The following is an 18,071-nucleotide window of genomic DNA, read 5'->3' on the forward strand; positions in this document are numbered from 1 at the left end:
AAAACTGGATGTCATTACTGTACAGATGTAGGATCTTAATTTGATCACTCTTTTGTTGCTGAAAATGTAATGTTCCTGCACAGCAGAAAATCCAAACTTGTAGTTTATTCAAGGTTTAAAAAGTTTGTAATTTCCACTTTAAAATGTCATTGGATTTGCCCTAAGGAAAAAAGGTATCAGCCCTCACAAAAAAAGGTACACTAGCCTAATTATAATCCACATAATAATTCACATTTCTTGTTGCTGCAGAATTATTTTCCTGCTGTAGTAGTCTGGCTTAAACTAAGAGCCTACATCTGTACCAGTGTTTGAAAACCCTGGTTGCTAGCTTCTGTGTGGCTATACGCTCCCCTAAAGTATTTATTTGGACAGTGAAGCTAAAACTTTTAATTTGGCTCTCTACTCCAGCATTTTTTATTTGAGATCAAATGTTTCATATAAGGTGACAGTACAGAATGTCACCTTTTATTTGAGGGTATTTTCATACATCTGTTTACCCTTTTAGAAATTAATGCACTCTATGTATCTAGTCCCCGATTTGAATACGTTTTCTTTTTCTCATAATTATTTGGACAAATTCACTTATAGTGTATTAAAGTAGTCAAAAGTGTAGTATTTGGTCCCGTATTCCTAGCACGTAATGACATCAAGCTTGGCTCTGCAAACTTGTTGGATGCATTTGCAATTTGTTTTGGAATGTGTTTTCCCAATAGGAACTGAATGATGAATAATTGATTGTGTCATTTTAGAGTCACTTTTATTGTAAATAAAAATAGAAGATGTTTCTGGATCAGATCTGAACACTTCTACTATGTGGATGCGACCATGATTATGGATAATCATAAATGAATCATGAATAATGATAAGTGAGAAAATTACAGAGGGACAAAGATCATACCCCCCCCAAAAAATGCTAATCTCCCCTGTTATTGGTAATAGGGGAGCATGTTTTAGGGGGAATGATCTTTGTGCATCTGTAATTTTCTAACTCGTCATTATTCACGATTCATTCATGATTATCCATAATCATGGTCGCATCCAGATTGATGTAGAATTGTAAGGAAACATATTCTATTCTTATATACAATAAAATTGACTCCAAAATGACTCATTACATTATTTACCATTCATTTATATTCTACGTTAGAATTATGTTGTGCATAATCTGAAACACAACCAAAACAAACTGCAAATGCATCCAAGACGTTGGTAGAGTCACAAGCTTGATGTAGTCATTGGGTACTAGGAATATGGGAACAAATACTCAACTTTTGACTAAACTGAATACACTATTAGTGAATTTGTCCTAATACTTATGACACCTTCATATGGGGGATTAGAACATATAGCACATTCATTTCTAAACAATAAAACAGATATGTATGAAAATACCCTCAAATAAATGGTGACATGGTGTACTGTCCCCTCATGTGAAACATATGATCTCAAATAAAAAACACTGGAGTGTAGAGACAAATTAAAAGTTTTAGCTTCACTGTCCAAATAAATACATGTAAGAGTGTATATAGCCTATAGCTGTAATATAGTGCTGCCATCTTGAGTGCGTTAAACAATACATGAAAACGGCCTGCACAAGAACATTTTCCACAAACAATCATGTGAATGTCATACCACTTATGAAAATATCACCACATCTGAGATCTTGTACCATCACACATTTCAGAGACACAAATGAGACCGAGACAGTTTAATAGTATAGGTCTCCATGTAACACCACAGCACATAAGGTTACGTCCCAAATGGAATCATATTCTCTATAGTACACTACTTTGCAACAGAGCCCTATGAGCCCTGGTCAAATGTTGTGCAGTAAATAGAGAATAGGGTGCCAATTGCAGGAGGAGAGATTGAGAGAGACAGAGAGGCGTGCGTCCTGCTGCTGCATCATGTTACTAACTCAGGCCCCCTCCGCCACACTTGCAGCCTTACCACTGGGCACAGATGTCAATATAACATCTATTCCACGTTTGTTTCAACGTAATTGAATTGAAATGAAGTGGAAACAACGTTGATTCAACCAGTGTGTACCCTATGTGGTATGGTGATTATGGAGCTGTAGTGACTAGATTTGGAATAGTGAGCTTCATTGAGTGGAGGATACCATTATTGAGTCATTTGTGAATAGACAAGGGCGCATTTAAATGTATTATTACTTGTAAACACGACCATTGAGTTACTGGACAATGTATAATTGCGTGTGTGTTCCTGCCAAATACAGCTACCAACAGCGGGGTTTACCAACACAGACAGTTAAGCACCTGAGACACTATCATAAATGAACATCATAAAGTGATACATAGCACCATAAAAGCTCAATGCACAAACTTAACATGCCGCTGCGAAACTATGCCAAATATAAAGCTATTTAGGAAAATGAAGCCTTATGGGGAGACGAAGGAAACCCAACAAAGTAGGACACAATCTCATTATGCTTCCAAGCAATTTCATCTTGAGTGTTGACTCTTTAATAGTACTGAATGCTTAAAGTGCTGAAACAACTGGAAGCTTAATTGTCTACTTAATGCGGTAAAATATGTGAATGCGCAGTTGTTTTTGCATTCTTTACAGAGGGTTGTTTTAGATTTCGATTTTTAACATCAGTATCAAGATAATGAACCTAGTTTATGCTACAGGGCCATAATTGTTAGGCCTTTGAGACACTATGTTGGGTTACTACTTTCTTACTAATTGATTGTAGGCTTTTAAGTAAGCACAATTGAATATTATGTTTTCATGCTTGCTTTAGGCCTACTTTCTTAAGGCCTGAGGTAGTGCACATAAAAGTTCTGTTGACATTTGGAAGGCCTACCGACAATTACTCTATACTGTTAACCACCATGTAGCCTACTTTACTCACATGCAAATGGGTGGAAACATGGTTAAGTGTTAACATGTCAATATTGCCGAACGAATTTGCGAAAAAACAATGCAGTTTGTAGTCTGATGCTGACAGTCAATCGCCTGGCTGATGCAAACCACTTGGTACACAGCCAGGAAGAGCTGTGACGCTACTGAGCACTAATCATTCTATTTTCAACTGATTATGGCAAAGGCCGAGTATGCTTATCTTAATCGGCGAAAACTCATAATCGAAGTAAGCTTACTGCGATTAAAACAACTGGTTTTCTGAGCAATCTTTAGAGTTATTAGGACATGTAAAGAGTTTAATCGCCGTTCCAGTTGTGTATTTAATCTGCGCATGTGCCAGCACCAGGTAGCGCATCCTTCCATCTTATGGGCAACTGAAGTGAGTTTGGGAAAAACTTAAAGTTTGCATCTTGTAAATAGTTTTCACATACATACGGTATATGTCCAAACTCAGAATCAAATAGTATTTGCAAAAATAACATGGTCACTGTGTTAGAACGTTTATTTTGATTTGCTATTCCCTGCATTTAAAAAAAAGTTCCATCAGTTGCCTGATTTCAGATGTGTCCACGTAAACAGGATTATTTGGGAAATCGTTCTTCTTGCAATGCATGTAAACGTTTTAAACAAGCTATTATATTAACATACCGTGCTCACTGGTCTGGACAGGAACCAGTGAGAAAGACAGAGGAGTACCAATCGGTAAAAAAAGCACAGCCCCCTCTGGTGTCAGCCAAACTAGACAGTTATAGTTGCGCCTTAATCACTCTTCGAACACACCAAAAGTGTCATGCATTTTGGTACACCAGAATTACATTCATTTCCAATGAAACGCTGCATTTGCAGCATACATATTCAGATGATGCTGCATACTATTTTGCGCAAAACACTATTGGTGTGTTTGAAGCATCATTGCGCAAAATAGAACGTATCATCATCAAGATATGTGTGCAACAAAAATTCAACATTCACCTTCTGCTACGATTTCTGTTAAACCGTCTACCCATACAGTTTGACGCATAGGATTAATAAATCCATAGTATGCACCACACAGAACGCACTGCAAGGCAATGCTGCAAGGCAAACCCAGCGTTCCATTGGGGACGAATGTACTTCTGGTGTACCAAAATGCAATGATGCTGTCGGTGTGTTCGAAGCGTCTGCAACGCAATGCTGCAAGGCAAACGCAGCGTTCCATTGGGGATTCATGTACTTCTGGTGTACCAAAAATACAATGATGCTGTAGGTGTGATCAAGGCCTAGGTCTACCCCGGTCTATTGTATTTTTTATGCATAGTTAAACACTCCTATTGCATTGTAGGCTATATATTTGGTAATTGATATTGTATTACTTGAATAATGTGAATAGTGATATCATGACTATATGGATTTATTATTGGTCTAAAATGGTAAGGTCCATGTTGAGGGTTTCCCATCCTGTCTAAAACCTGTCATTCCTCTTCCAGATAGAATGCCAGTATGACAAACTTACCCTATCAGGCGTGATTGAGGCCTGTGTTATTCAGAGCTCTGTTTTGAGTTGTTGATTGTTTTTCATTTATCTGAGTATCAAATTTTATTTGTCACATGCGGTGAATACAACAGATGTCGACCTTACCATGAAATGCTTAATTACAAGCCCTTAACCAACAATACAGCTTAAGAAAAATAAGGGTTTTAGAAAATATTTACGAAATAAAGTTTAAAAAAAGATATGATTATATGTTTCCTGTCAATAGTCTACATCATGCTTGTTATTTCTTGTTGTAAATATGTGTTACAGAAGTTTGCCACCTTTAGCTTCTCCACTAATAAAAGCCCTTACTCCGGACATTGCAAGGGGAACATCATGTCTGCCTCCTCACTGCACCATCCATTGTTACGGCCTTCCTGACACCAAAAGACTAACATAACACTGTGTGGACAGATCAATTTAGGCCTTTGTTCTCAGTGAGTCAGAATTTCATAATCAATTTGAAATGTAGTGTATCACTTGAAATGGCATGCCCTTGTTTAAAACTGTCAATTCAATGAATGTCGGAGGGAGATATAACATTGTTGATTATTAAACAAGCCATAAATATTGACAGGGATATTTCAGTCTTTTAAATATATTCAACAAATTCGTTCACATTTGCGATCAAAACAACATAGTTATTTGTCACGCCTGCTCCCGCTCTCTCTCCCTTGCGCTCGTGGGAGCCAGGCTACCCAGCATTACGCACTCCGGCCACCATCATTACTCACACCTGCTTCCCTCGTCACGCGCATCAGCAATTCATTGCACTCACCTGGACTCAATCACTTGTGTTATTTCCTTCCCTATATCTGTCTGTTCCCCAGCTCTGTTCCCCACTTCAGCATTAATTGTCGTATGACTTTGTATTGCCTGCTTTTGATGCTGTTCCTGTCCTGTTCCATGTCTGTGCTAAATTAAATGTTCAACTCTCTGTACCTGCTTCTCATCATCAGCGTCAACAAAAAATAACAAAAAATAAAAAATTATACTGGACTGGACTGGAATGAGTGTTCAGCAAGGGTCATCGATGAGCAACATCGCTACAAGAGTTACACATACAATACAGTCTCACTTTAAATGAACAACTGGTAGACTTTATAGAGCTTCTTTATTTTTTGGGGGGCCAAACCGTTTTGCCACCCTTATGATACAGTTTCTCCATATTCTGTTACACCCTGATCTGTTTCATCTGTCTTTGTGATTGTCTCCCTGTGTATTTATAACTGTGTTCTCTGTTTGTCTGTTGCCAGTTCGTCTTGTTTGTCAAGTCAACCAGCGTTTTTGTATCAGCTCCTGGTTTTCCACAGTCTCTCTTTTCTCGTCCTCCTGGGTTTGACCCTTGCCTATCTTGACTCTGAGCCCGCCTGCCTGACCACTCTGCCTGCCCCTGAGCCTGCCTGTCGTCCTGTACCTTTGCCCCACCTCTGGAGTACCGACCTCTGCCTGACCTGACCCTGCCTGCTGTCCTGTACCTTTGCCCCTGTTGCTGTAATAAACATTGTTACTTCGACACAGTCTGCATCTGGGTCTTACCTTTATCCTGTGTGAATTGAGATAATGTCGGACACTTTTTTGCTAAGTAGCTCTGAAGACAAAACCCATTTCCAATCCATTTTGCTCTGAAAACAGGACGTTCTTGTTCAGTCATGCATTTCCTGATTGCTAGACAGTTTAATGTATCAACCAATAGGAGGCCAAGACGAAAGTGGGGAATCATTGGATGAGCTGGTGTAACAGTTTTACATTTACGGCGTCCCCTCGCCCCGACCCGGGCGCGAAGCAGGGACCCTCTGCACACATCAACAACAGTCACCCACGAAGCATCGTTACCCATCGCTCCACAAAAGCCACGGCCCTTGCAGAGCAAGGGGAACCACTACTTCAAGGTTTCAGAGCAAGTGACGTCACCGACTGAAAGGCTGCTAGTGCGCACCACCGCTAACAAGCTAGCCATTTCACATTGGTTACATTCACCCCCCTTTCGACCTCCTCCTTTTCCGCAGCAACCAGTGATCCGGGTCACGGCACCAATGTAACAGTTTTACTTTTACGGCGGCCCCTCGCCCCGACCCGGGCGTGAACCAGGAACACTCTGCACACATCAACAACAGTCACCCACGAAGCATCGTTACCCATCGCTCCACAAAAGCCACGGCCCTTGCAGAGCAAGGGGAACCACTACTTCGAGGTTTCAGAGCAAGTGACGTCACCGACTGAAAGGTTGCTAGCGCGCACCACCGCTACCTAGCTAGCCATTTCACATTGGTTACATTCACCCCCCTTTCGACCTCCTCCTTTTCCGCAGCAACCAGTGATCCGGGTCACGGCACCAATGTAACAGTTTTACTTTTACGGCATCCCCTCGCCCCGACCCGGGCGCGAACCAGGGACCCTCTGCACACATCAACAACAGTCACCCACGAAGCATCGTTACCCATCGCTCCACAAAAGCCACGGCCCTTGCAAGGGGAACCACTACTTCAAGGTTTTAGAGCAAGTGACGTCACCGACTGAAAGGCTGATAGCGTGCACCACCGCTACCTAGCTAGCCATTTCACATCGGTTACACTGGCAGATTTGACAAGAGACAGTTCCCATTCTAGCCCAATATGTGAGATGATGGCAGTTATTTCCTCAGCAATTAGATAGGATTTCTGAAATAATAATGGCTATTATGTGCCATGATGATATAGACACAAATGAACCAAGCTGCATTAGACAATGCCAATGTATGTAGATACCAATACCAATGCCAAGGTGTGCACTGCGACAAGATAGTACTATCCCACTGAGCTAAAGCCTAGGCATTACCTCAGGGAGCTAACACATATTTTCAGGTCTCAAGCAAGTAACCACCTCAAATTCAACCACGCTATCTACATAGTTGAGCTGCTACCCTGATCAGTGGAACAACAGTACACAAATGCCTCCCCTATTCATAAAACATACATACAAGTGTTTAATTATAAACACTTGTTCCCACAAGGAAGCCAAAATTTAACAGGCAAAAAGGGACTGTGTCCCCACGGCATTTGATACATTTAACTTTGAGTAACACCTCTCTCTCTCTCATATCAACATTTTATAAGCTTGGCACATCTGGGTCTGAAATGAAGCACAGGACACAGACAGGACACAGACAGAAGATCTAAACAGCATGCCGTGTCCTTTCCAAGGTGTCTGCTGAGCATAAATGCTTTAGTTTTTTCACATTGCGATCACATAATGCACCTACATTTGCATGCTCATCTGCACTTGTCCAATCCATGTCATTTGTACTTTGGTCGCACGTCCCTGAAATTGGAATTTGTGTGTGTGAGAGAGAGAGAGCAAGAGACGGAGAGAATTGACAATAGTGCCGGAAGAGCACTAGCAAATGTAGCATTGGCTCTAGATGCAGCTATACGTTGAATGATTTGAGATAATCGTAAATACCAACGGTAAAAATTACGTTTTAGTACTATACAATCATTAGTGTCTATAATTTAAGGGCTCTTGTCTTTATTGATAGGCATATGTACTGAAGTTTATTGGGAAACTATTCTGCACCAAGTTGAATAGGTTATAGGACCCCTACTTTGCCAGTAATCAGAATAGCAGAGGAGATCAGCACTTCACAATGTGAAGAACAGACAGAAAGATAAAGAGCTGTTATCTATGTTTTGACAAATGGATAAGAGTGGGGACCCTGGTTTAACATTCCTGCCAGTGACCATTTCTTGAAGCATTGGTGTTACCTGAAATATTGTGAAAGCCTGTGTTAAGTTACATTGTATTGCATATCCCCCAATATATTCATTACAAAATGTATGCATTTTTAAAATGTATTTTATTTACCTAGGCAAGTCAGTTGAGAAAAAATTATTATGTGCAATGACAGCCTACCCCGGCCAAACCCTAACTGAGCCCGAGTGCACGCAATTGCAGACATGCCTGTTGCAATACCCCAAAAATCCCCAATCACGTCTTTCTGCGTGTAACCTAATGTAGCAGGCGTAAAATAAACTAGTCTGAGTGCAATAAATGAGATTACCTTTAGTACAGCAGGCTGCACTTTAGTCCTAGTTGTCACAGTATCCACCAAGCGGCGCTTGTGATCTCCCAATAAACCTCGGCCTTCTCTACCATAGACTGTCTCAAGCTCAACTCTCCGTGCCGCTATTGCTGCAAATGTATGTAGAAGATCGAGTTACAAGTACGCCCCATCTTTAAACTCTGTCTATGCGCAGTTAGCCGAAGGACAACGGGACAGGCAATATACGTCCTATGTCAGCCGTCAGACAAGGGTCAACGCCTATGTAAGTTTCCTTCGTCCCTAAAACAGGAATTTAAATTTATTTGACTATATAAAAGTTAATAGGCTAGGCTAATTGTTTTGGATACAAATGTAAAACTGAATTCCGAGTTCGGATTTGTGAGCAACATGTTGCTATTGTAAAGGCTACATTCTCACCCGCTGCCTCAGTACGTGTTTCGACGCTATCTGTATTATTTTACACAGCCTATGATATTATACGTTTATAGTTTTGTGAGAATGTTTCAAGCACTTTGGGTGGTTTCATTTGTTGTCGCAACATTATCCAACTTTTCTGTTTTATCTGATAACGTCGGAAACCTGTTGATTCAGTGTCCCGAAGAAGAGATGGAGAAGAAGGAGGAGTTGAGAAAAGCGGATTGTATTCCTTGCCTTCTCAGTAGCCGAGACTAGCTTCAAAATAATACCGTTTAAATTCATTAACAGACACGTATACAAACACATTTAAGTTTGAAAAAAGAATACTTGAGTTATTCGAAGAACGAAAACTATGCTATAGCGGGTTTATGATTATGAATATGAGCTATGGCTTGCAAAACGTACATCGAGAAACCGTTATCCATTCGCGCGTCTCGGCTAGGGCTATGCTATTTGTTTGTCCAAACCTTGTGAAAGGCCCTTTGTGAAACTTTAAGTTGTTTTCATTTTGGTTTCAAATTAGTTTTTATATTGGTAGACAAAAAATGCTATTGTCTGTAAAAAAAAGGGTATTGACATTTCCTGTTGTGAAGCCTACGGATGATGACATTCGAAAAGGCTATTCAGCATATACACCTGCACCTAACGTTAATTATTAGGCTAATATGGGATTTAAACAAATGAAAAAAGGTGCCAACAAAAAATTAAGATCATCCCTCATACCGCTTCTTATTGATCATGGATGAATGCAATTAAAGGGGAAAAAATCTAGCTATGTCCTATGGCTGGAGTGGGTATGACTAGGTTACAACTACAGAGCATTTGGTGACGATTTACTGTAGTCCATGAATATGCAATATTCATCTTCCAGGATTTGTACATTATTGTATCTTGATATATAAAAAGTGTCCCAATATAAAATGAAACATCTGTCAGAACATTGACTTCATCTCCATCACTTAATCTTTCAGTTTTAAACGTTATCATTCCTGTGCTTGGTATGGTAACACAATTATTTTATTCCTGAATGTGTTAATGAATACTTGATTTACAGTAACTGAGAAGTGATATATGGCTATTGGTTAGGCTACTGAACACAGAAGTAGAACACCTGCCTGTTATAGGCCTAATATGTAGAGTAAATGGCTTTGCTAAGGCCACACAGATGCCTGACGGTGACATACATGTCACAAAGCCATCGCCAATGTCAATTAAGGCCCCAGGAATGGCAATTGGCAGATGTTAATCCCTGAATAAGAGCATTAGTTCAAATACAAATACAAAGTCCCCAACAAACTACATATGCCTAGTAAAGATCCTGCTTATTGTTGTGTATCAGCTCTTCGGGCTAATATTCCTCTCGACTCAGTAAGGCCAGCAGGCTAGTCTTTTTTTTTCTTTTTTTCCTTCGTTTTATTGGTATGTAACTGTTATGAAAGTTGTATTGTCAATTTGGTTTGGTATTTAAACGCCACTTTAAACGTGTACATGACACTGCAACAAAATTTCCCCATGGGGACAATAAAGTCAGGAAGTAAGTAAGTAGTGTAGCAGCTCTCCTCTGAAGAAGTAAAACAATACTCCAGGTAAAAATGGGTACTTTATATAATGTCATCTAAATGTATGAAAATTCAGATTGGGCTGCTGAGATATTTTAAAGATCTACTGTCAGTCAGTATGAAAACACTGTCCTGAGTGTACTTGGATATAAACGTTGAATAAGTAAGTAGCTTATGTGATAATGAGTGATAAAAGTAGCATTGCAGCAGCACTCGTCATGGTTTTATGTTGATGTCATATTCATTTGGAGGGTGTGTAACACAGATATGGGTATTTTGCAGGCCTTGACTACACTCTGGTGGATGGGCAGCTATCACATCTACCGGGAATAAAAGACATGATTGAGACAATGGGTAAGAGATCAGTCAATTTGTGATATGTCAAAGTTAGAAATGTGTTGATTGATAATGTTGTCGGTTATGTGCAAGGTCTCACCAGATGAAAAGAGCGAGAGGTGGTACTGTAATGTTTCGATGAAGAGAGTGAATTTGATTGATGTTATTATGTATTTAGGTAATATGTTACTCCCTAACTCTCCATCTCCCATCCAAACAGAAAGAATCCTGACTTGGCCTCTGTTATTGTAAAATCCCCCTATGTCACTAACAAACTCAGAGTCTGAGGAGAATCCTTGTTATGAATGCTCAAACACTCAGCTAAGAAAACTAAAACAAAGTACTCCAAAAGGTACAAGAGAGAAATGTGTCTGTCGAGACTCCCGTATTTTTGGTTTGTTTACTGTTTCTGCTCAGTGAGGTACGTGTGTAGGATCTGAATTTGACCTATATTGTCACAGCAAAATAAAGTTTAGTCCATAATGTTGCTTGATCGGTGGTTAGGCTATTAGCTGTACAAAAGGAGGCTATGTGAAAAGTCTAATATTGTTAATATAACCGTGTGTTAGTATGGGTTTTTAGTCGCGAAGCTCATCTGCATTTCCTGCGGTGCAGAAAAATTCTGAGCAACAAAAGAGTGATCAAATTAAGGTTCTACATCTGTAAGCTAGCTCTCAGAATGAACAGTGCTTTGGAACTTGTGCACGCCCTATTAGGTGTTAGTCACAGTCCGCGGTCCTCTGAAATTGGCCCGTCAAACCCATCCTTGCTCTGAGGCAAGAGAAGCAAGAGAGGCGAGTAGGCTTGAGTTGTTTGATTGTGGAGCTTATGCAGAGTCCAGCAAGCAAACTGTGGAAGGCCTTTTTTCTCTGGTTGCCCATTCCGGGTCTGAGTCTCTCTGCCAAGCCAAAGCTAACAGCGAATCATTGTTAATCATTGTTGAATTTTTTCTTTCTTCAGGTGCAAATCAAATCGAATTTCAAATCCAGTACATTTTCATTTGTCACATGCTTCGTAACCAACAAGTGTGGACTAACAGTAAAATGCTTACTTACAGGCCCTTCCCAACAGGGTAGAGAGAAAGAAAATAAAGAAATAATAGAAAAGTAAAACACGTAATAATAAAAGCAATAATAGATACATAATGAGTAATGATAATTTGACTATATACAAGGGGTAGCATGCAGGGGTATGATGATGTAGATATGTACATATAACTAGGAATAAAGTCACATATAGTAAAAAGTAGCAGCAGCGTATGTGATGAGTCAAAAAAGTTAGTACAAAAAGGGTCAATGAAGATTGTCCAGGTAGCTATTTGGTTAACTATTTAACTAACTATTTAACAGTCTTATGGCTTGGGTGTAGAAGCTGTTCAGGGTCCTGTTGGTTCCAGACTTGGTGCATCAGTACCGCTTGCTGTGCAGTAGCAGGGAGAACAATCTATGACTTGGGTGGCTGGAGTCTGACAATTTTTAGGGCCTTCCTCTGAGACCGCCTGGTATAGAGGTCCTGGATGGCAGGGAGCTAGGCCCTGCCATCCATTGCTGTACGTACTACCCTCTGTAGCACCTTGCGGTCGGATGTCAAGTAGTTGCCATACCAAGCATTAATGCAGCCAGTGCGGATGTTGCCTGTAATCCATGTCTTCTGGTTGGGATATGTACATACGGTCACTGTGGGGACGACGTTGTTGATGCACTTATTAATGAAGCTGGCGACTGATGTGGTAAACACCTCAATGCCATCGGATGAGTCCCGGAACATATTCCAGTCTGCTAGTGAAACAATTCTGTAGCTTAGCATTAGCTTCCTCGGACCACTTCCATATTGAGCGCATCACTGATACTTCCTGTTTGAGTTTTTGCTTGTAAGCAGGAATCAGGACGATAAGAGTTATGGTCAGATTTGCCAAATGGAGGGCGAGGGAGAGCTTTGTATGCATCTGTGTGTGTGGAGTAAAGGTGATATAAAGCAAAGCTCATAGCTATATGATTCTCATATTCTAAACTGTTGAACAGAGGTCGACCTTAGTTAAGCCTTGGATGGTTGACGTGTGATTTATTTTCTCCTCTCTCTCTCTCTCTCTCTCTCTTTTCTCCCCAATGAATCATTCACATAGTGCTTCTCACATTAGCAAGCATGTTTGGTTCTGTGTGTTAACGGGAGCATGGGTTACTCAGTTTTTAAACTTTTAATTTCACCTTTATTTAACCAGGTAGGCAAGTTGAGAACAAGTTCTCTTGACCTTTGCGCCTACGTTGTAAACTTTCATTAATAGGCTAGGTTGTAGCAACCTCATGATGGGTACATGGAAAATTTGAGTATCATGTAGTAGACTGAACCTATAGATGTGACATTGAGCTGGAATATGAATGATAGCCATCCACTATGCTGTAATAGACATTTTTATTTTATTTCACCTTTATTTAACCAGGTAGGCAAGTTGAGAACAAGTTCTCATTTACAATTGCGACCTGGCCAAGATAAAGCAAAGCAGTTCGACACATACAACAACACAGAGTTACACATGGAGTAAAACAAACATACAGTCAATAATACAGTAGAAAAATAAGTCTATATACAATGTGAGCAAATGAGGTGAGATAAGGGAGGTAAAGGCAAAAAAGGCCATGGTGGCGAGGTAAATACAATATAGCAAGTAAAACACTGGAATGGTAGATTTGCAGTGGAAGAATGTGCAAAGTAGAGATAGAAATAATGGGGTGCAAAGGAGCAAAATAAATAAATAAATACAGTAGGGAGAGAGGTAGTTGTTTGGGCTAAATTATAGATGGGCTATGTACAGGTGCAGTAATCTGTGAGCTGCTCTGACAGCTGGTGCTGAAAGCTAGTGAGGGAGATAACTGTTTCCAGTTCCAGAGATTTTTGTAGTTCGTTCAAGTCATTGGCAGCAGAGAACTGGAAGGAGATGCGGCCAAAGGAGAAATTGGCTTTGGGGGTGACCAGAGAGATATACCTGCTGGATCGCGTGCTACATGTGGGTGCTGATATGGTGACCAGCGAGCTGAGATAAGGGGGACTTTACCTAGCAGGATCTTGTAGATGACCTGGAGCCAGTGGGTTTGGCGACGAGTATGAAGCGAGGGCAAGCCAACAAGAGAGTACAGGTCGCAGTGGTGGGTAGTATACGGGGCTTTGGTGACAAAACGGATGGCACTGTGATAGACTGCATCCAATTTATTGAGTAGAGTATTGGAGGCTATTTTGTAAATGACATCACCGAAGTCGAGGATCGGTAGGATGGTCAGTTTGACGAGAGTATGTTTGGCAGCATGAGTGAAGGATGCTTTGATGCGAAATAGGAAGCCAATTCTATATTTAACTTTGGATTGGAGATGTTTGATGTGAGTTTGGAAGGAGAGTTTACAGTCTAACCAAACACCTAGGTATTTGTAGTTGTACACATATTCTAAGTCAGAACCGTCCAGAGTAGTGATGCTGGAAGGGCAGGGGGGTGCAGGCAGCGATCGTTTGAAGAGCATGCATTTAGTTTTACTTGTATTTAAGAGCAGTTGGAGGCCACGGAAGGAGAGTTGTATGGCATTGAAGCTCGTCTGGATTGTTGTAAAAACTTCTTATGGCTGCATCCCGCTACCGGGATCGATATGACAACAGCCAGTGAACGTGCAGGGCGCCAAATTCAAACAACAGAAATCTCATAATTAGAATTTCTCAAACATACATGTGTTTTATATCATTTTAAAGGTAATCTTGTTGTTAATCCCACCAAGGTGTTCGATTTCAAATATGCTTTTCAGCGAAAGCACTACAAACGATTATGTTAGGTCACCACAAAACCACAATAAGCACAGCCATTTTTCCAGCGAAAGATAGCAGTCAGAAAAAGCAGAAATAGAGATCAAATGAATTACTAACCTTTGATTATCTTCATCAGATGACACTCATAGGACTTCATGTTACACAATACATGCATGTTGTGTTTGATAAAGTTCATATTTATAACAAAAAATCTGAGTTTACATTGGCGCGTTACATTCACTAGTTCCAAAAACATCAAGTGATTTTGCATAGCCACATCGTTTCAACAGAAATACTCATCATAAATGTCGATGATAATACAAGGTATACACATGGAATTATAGATATACCTCTCCTTAATGCAACCGCTGTGTCAGATTTAAAAAAAACTGTACGGAAAAAGCAAATCATGCAATAATCTGAGACGGAGCTCAGAACAATAGCCAAATTAGCCTCCATGTTGGGGTCAACAGAAACCAGAAAATACATGATAAATGTTTCCTTACCTTTGATGAACTTCATCAGAATGCAGTCCTAGGAATCCCAGGTCCACAATAAATGCTTGTTTTGTTCGATAATGTCCGTTATTTATATCCAATTAGCTACTTTGGTTAGCGCCTTTGGTAAACAATTCCAAAGTCACAAAGCGCCTCCACTATAATGTAACGAAATGTCCAAAAGTTCCGTAACAGTCAGTAGAAACATGTCAAACGATGTACTGAATCAATCTTTAGAATGTTGTTAACATACATCTTGAATAACGTTCCAACCGGAGAATTAGATTGACTTCAGAAGAGCGGTGGAACTGAGGTCCTCCTCATGTGAAGGCGCATGGTGAAAGCATGCTCAGCTTGTGGCAGTGATTACTCATTCCTGTCTCCTTCGGCCCCCCTTTCGGCCCCCCTTCACATTAGAGTCATCAGACAAAGTTCTATTGACTGTTGACATATAGTGGAAGCCGTAGGAAGTGAAAACTCATCCATATCTCACTGTAATTTCGTTGAGAGCTTGGTTGAAAATCTGCCACCTCAGAAAAAATTCAAACAGGAAGTAGAACTTCTCAGGTTTTTGCCTGCCATATGTGTTCTGTTATACTCACAGACATAATTCAAACAGGTTTAGAAACTTCAGAGTGTTTTCTATCCAATACGAATGATAATATGCATATATTAGCAACTGGGAATGAGGAGCAGGCAGTTTACTATGGGCACCTCTGTGCACCTTCCATACAAGCTACTCAATACTGCCCCTGCAGCCATAAGAAGTTAACACAGTGTCCAAAGAAGGGCCAGAAGTATACAGAATGGTGTCGTCTGCGTAGAGGTGGATCAGAGATTCACCAGCAGCAAGAGCGACATCATTGATGTATACAGAGAAGAGAGTCGGCCCAAGAATTTAACCCTGTGGCACCCCCATAGAGACTGCCAGAGGCCCGGACAACAGGCCCTCTGATTTGACACACTGAACTCTGTCTGAGAAGTAGTTGGTGAACCAGGCGAGGCAATCATTTGAAAAACCAAGGCTATTGAGTCTGCCAATGAGGATGTGGTGATTGACAGAGTCGAAAGCCTTGGCCAGGTCAATGAATACGGCTGCACAGTATTGTTTCTTATCGATGGCGGTTAAGATATCGTTTAGGACCTTGAGCGTGGCTGAGGTGCACCCATGACCAGCTCTAAAACCAGATTGCATAGCGGAGAAGGTGCGGTGGGATTCGAAATGGTCGGAAATCTGTTTGTTGACATGGCTTTCGAAGACCTTAGAAAGGCAGGGTAGGATAGATATAGGTCTGTAGCAGTTTGGGTCAAGAGTGCCCCCCCCCCCCCCCCCCCCCCCCTTTGAAGAGGGGGATGACCTCAGCTGCTTTCCAATCTTTGGGAATCTCAGACGACACGAGAGGTTGAACAGGCTAGCAATAGGGGTTGCAACAATTTCGGCAGATCATTTTAGAAAGAAAGGGTCCAGATTGTCTAGCCCAGCTGATTTGTAGGGGTCCAGATTTTGCATCTCTTTCAGAACATCAGCTGACTGGATTTGGGAGAAGGAGAAATGGGGAAGGCTTGGTCGAGTTGCTGTGGCGGGTGCAGTGCTGTTGACCGGGGTAGGGGTAGCCAGGTGGAAAGCATGGCCAGCCGTAGAAAAATGCTTTTTGAAATTCTCAATTATAGTGGATTTATTGGTGGTGACAGAGTTTCCTATCCTCAGTGCAGTGGGCAGCTGGGAGGAGGTGCTCTTATTCTCCATGGACTTTACAGTGTCCCAGAACTTTTTTGAGTTTGTGTTGCAGGAAGCAAATTTCTGCTTGAAAAAGCCAGCCCTGGCTTTTCTAACTGCCTGTGTATATTGGTTTCTAACTTCCCTGAAAAGTTACATATCATGGGGGCTGTTCGATGCTAATGCAGAATGCCACAGGATGTTTTTGTGTTGGTTAGGGGCAGTCAGGTCTGGAGAGAACCAAGGGCTATATCTGTTCCTGGTTCTAAATTTCTTGAATGGGGCATGCTTATTTAAGATGGTGAGGCTGGCATTTAAAAAAAATAACCAGGCATCCTCTACTGATGGGATGACGTCAAAATCCTTCCAGGATACCCGGGCCAGGTCGATTAGAAAGGCCTGCTCGCTGAAGTGTTTCAGGGAGCGTTTGACAGTGATGCGTGGAGGTCGTTTGACCGCTGACCCATTTCGGATGCAGGCAATGAGGCAGTGGTTGCTGAGATCTTGGTTGAAAACAGCAGAGGTGTATTTAGAGGGGAAGTTGGTTAGGATGATATCAATGAGTGTGCCCGTGTTTACGGTTTTGGGGTGGCACCTGGTAGGTTCATTGATAATTTGTGTGAGATTGAGGGCATCAAGCTTAGATTGTAGGATGCCTGGGGTGTTAAGCATGTCCCAGTTTAGGTCACCTAGCAGCATGAGCTCTGAAGATAGATGGGGGGCAATCAGTTCACATATGGTGTCCAGAGCACAGCTGGGAGCAGAGGGTGGTCTATAGCTGGCGTAAACGGTGAGAGACTTGTTTTTAGAGAGGTGGATTTTTAAAAGTAGAAGTTCAAATTGCTTGGGTACAGACCTGGATAGTAGGACAGAGATCTGCAGGCTTTCTCTGCAGTAGATTGCAACACCGCCCCCATTTGGCCTTTCTATCTTGTCTGAAAATGTTGTAGTTCGGGATGGAGATTTCAGAGTTTTTGGTGGTCTTCCTAAGACAGGATTCAGACACGGCTAGGACATCCGGGTTGGCAGAGTGTGCTAAAGCAGTGAATAAAACAAACTTAGGGAGGAGGCTTCTAATGTTAACATGCATGAAGCCAAGGCTATTACGGTTACAGAAGTTATCAAAAGAGAGCGCCTGGGGAATAGGAGTGGAGCTCGGCACTGCAGGGCCTGGATTCACCTCTACATCACCAGAGGAGGAGTAGGATAAGGGTACGGCTAAAATCTATGAGAATTGGTCGTCTAGGACGTCCGGAACAGAGAGTAAAAGGAGCAGGTTTCTGGGGGCGATAAAATAGCTTCAAGGTATAATGTACAT

General features: G+C 41.3%; 1 protein-coding gene across 4 annotated transcripts in view; it reads left to right on the forward strand.

Moving 5' to 3' along the window:
- The first annotated feature begins 8,522 nt into the window (after window positions 1-8,522).
- Window positions 8,523-18,071, forward strand: part of LOC129865734 (multiple PDZ domain protein-like) — a 74,394-nt gene continuing 64,845 nt past the window's right edge. For 2 of the 4 annotated variants that reach the window (XM_055938716.1, XM_055938717.1), the window contains exons 1-2: window positions 8,523-8,706; window positions 10,703-10,774. In XM_055938716.1, coding sequence (XP_055794691.1) covers window positions 10,759-10,774 — 16 coding nt within the window. In that variant the 5' untranslated portion in view covers window positions 8,523-8,706; window positions 10,703-10,758. The remainder of the gene's footprint in view (window positions 8,707-10,702; window positions 10,775-18,071) is intronic. The other 2 variants (XM_055938718.1, XM_055938719.1) reach the window with 1 other exon arrangement.

The sequence above is a fragment of the Salvelinus fontinalis genome, chromosome 11, assembly GCF_029448725.1.
Source record: "Salvelinus fontinalis isolate EN_2023a chromosome 11, ASM2944872v1, whole genome shotgun sequence".
Taxonomy (NCBI): domain Eukaryota; kingdom Metazoa; phylum Chordata; class Actinopteri; order Salmoniformes; family Salmonidae; genus Salvelinus; species Salvelinus fontinalis.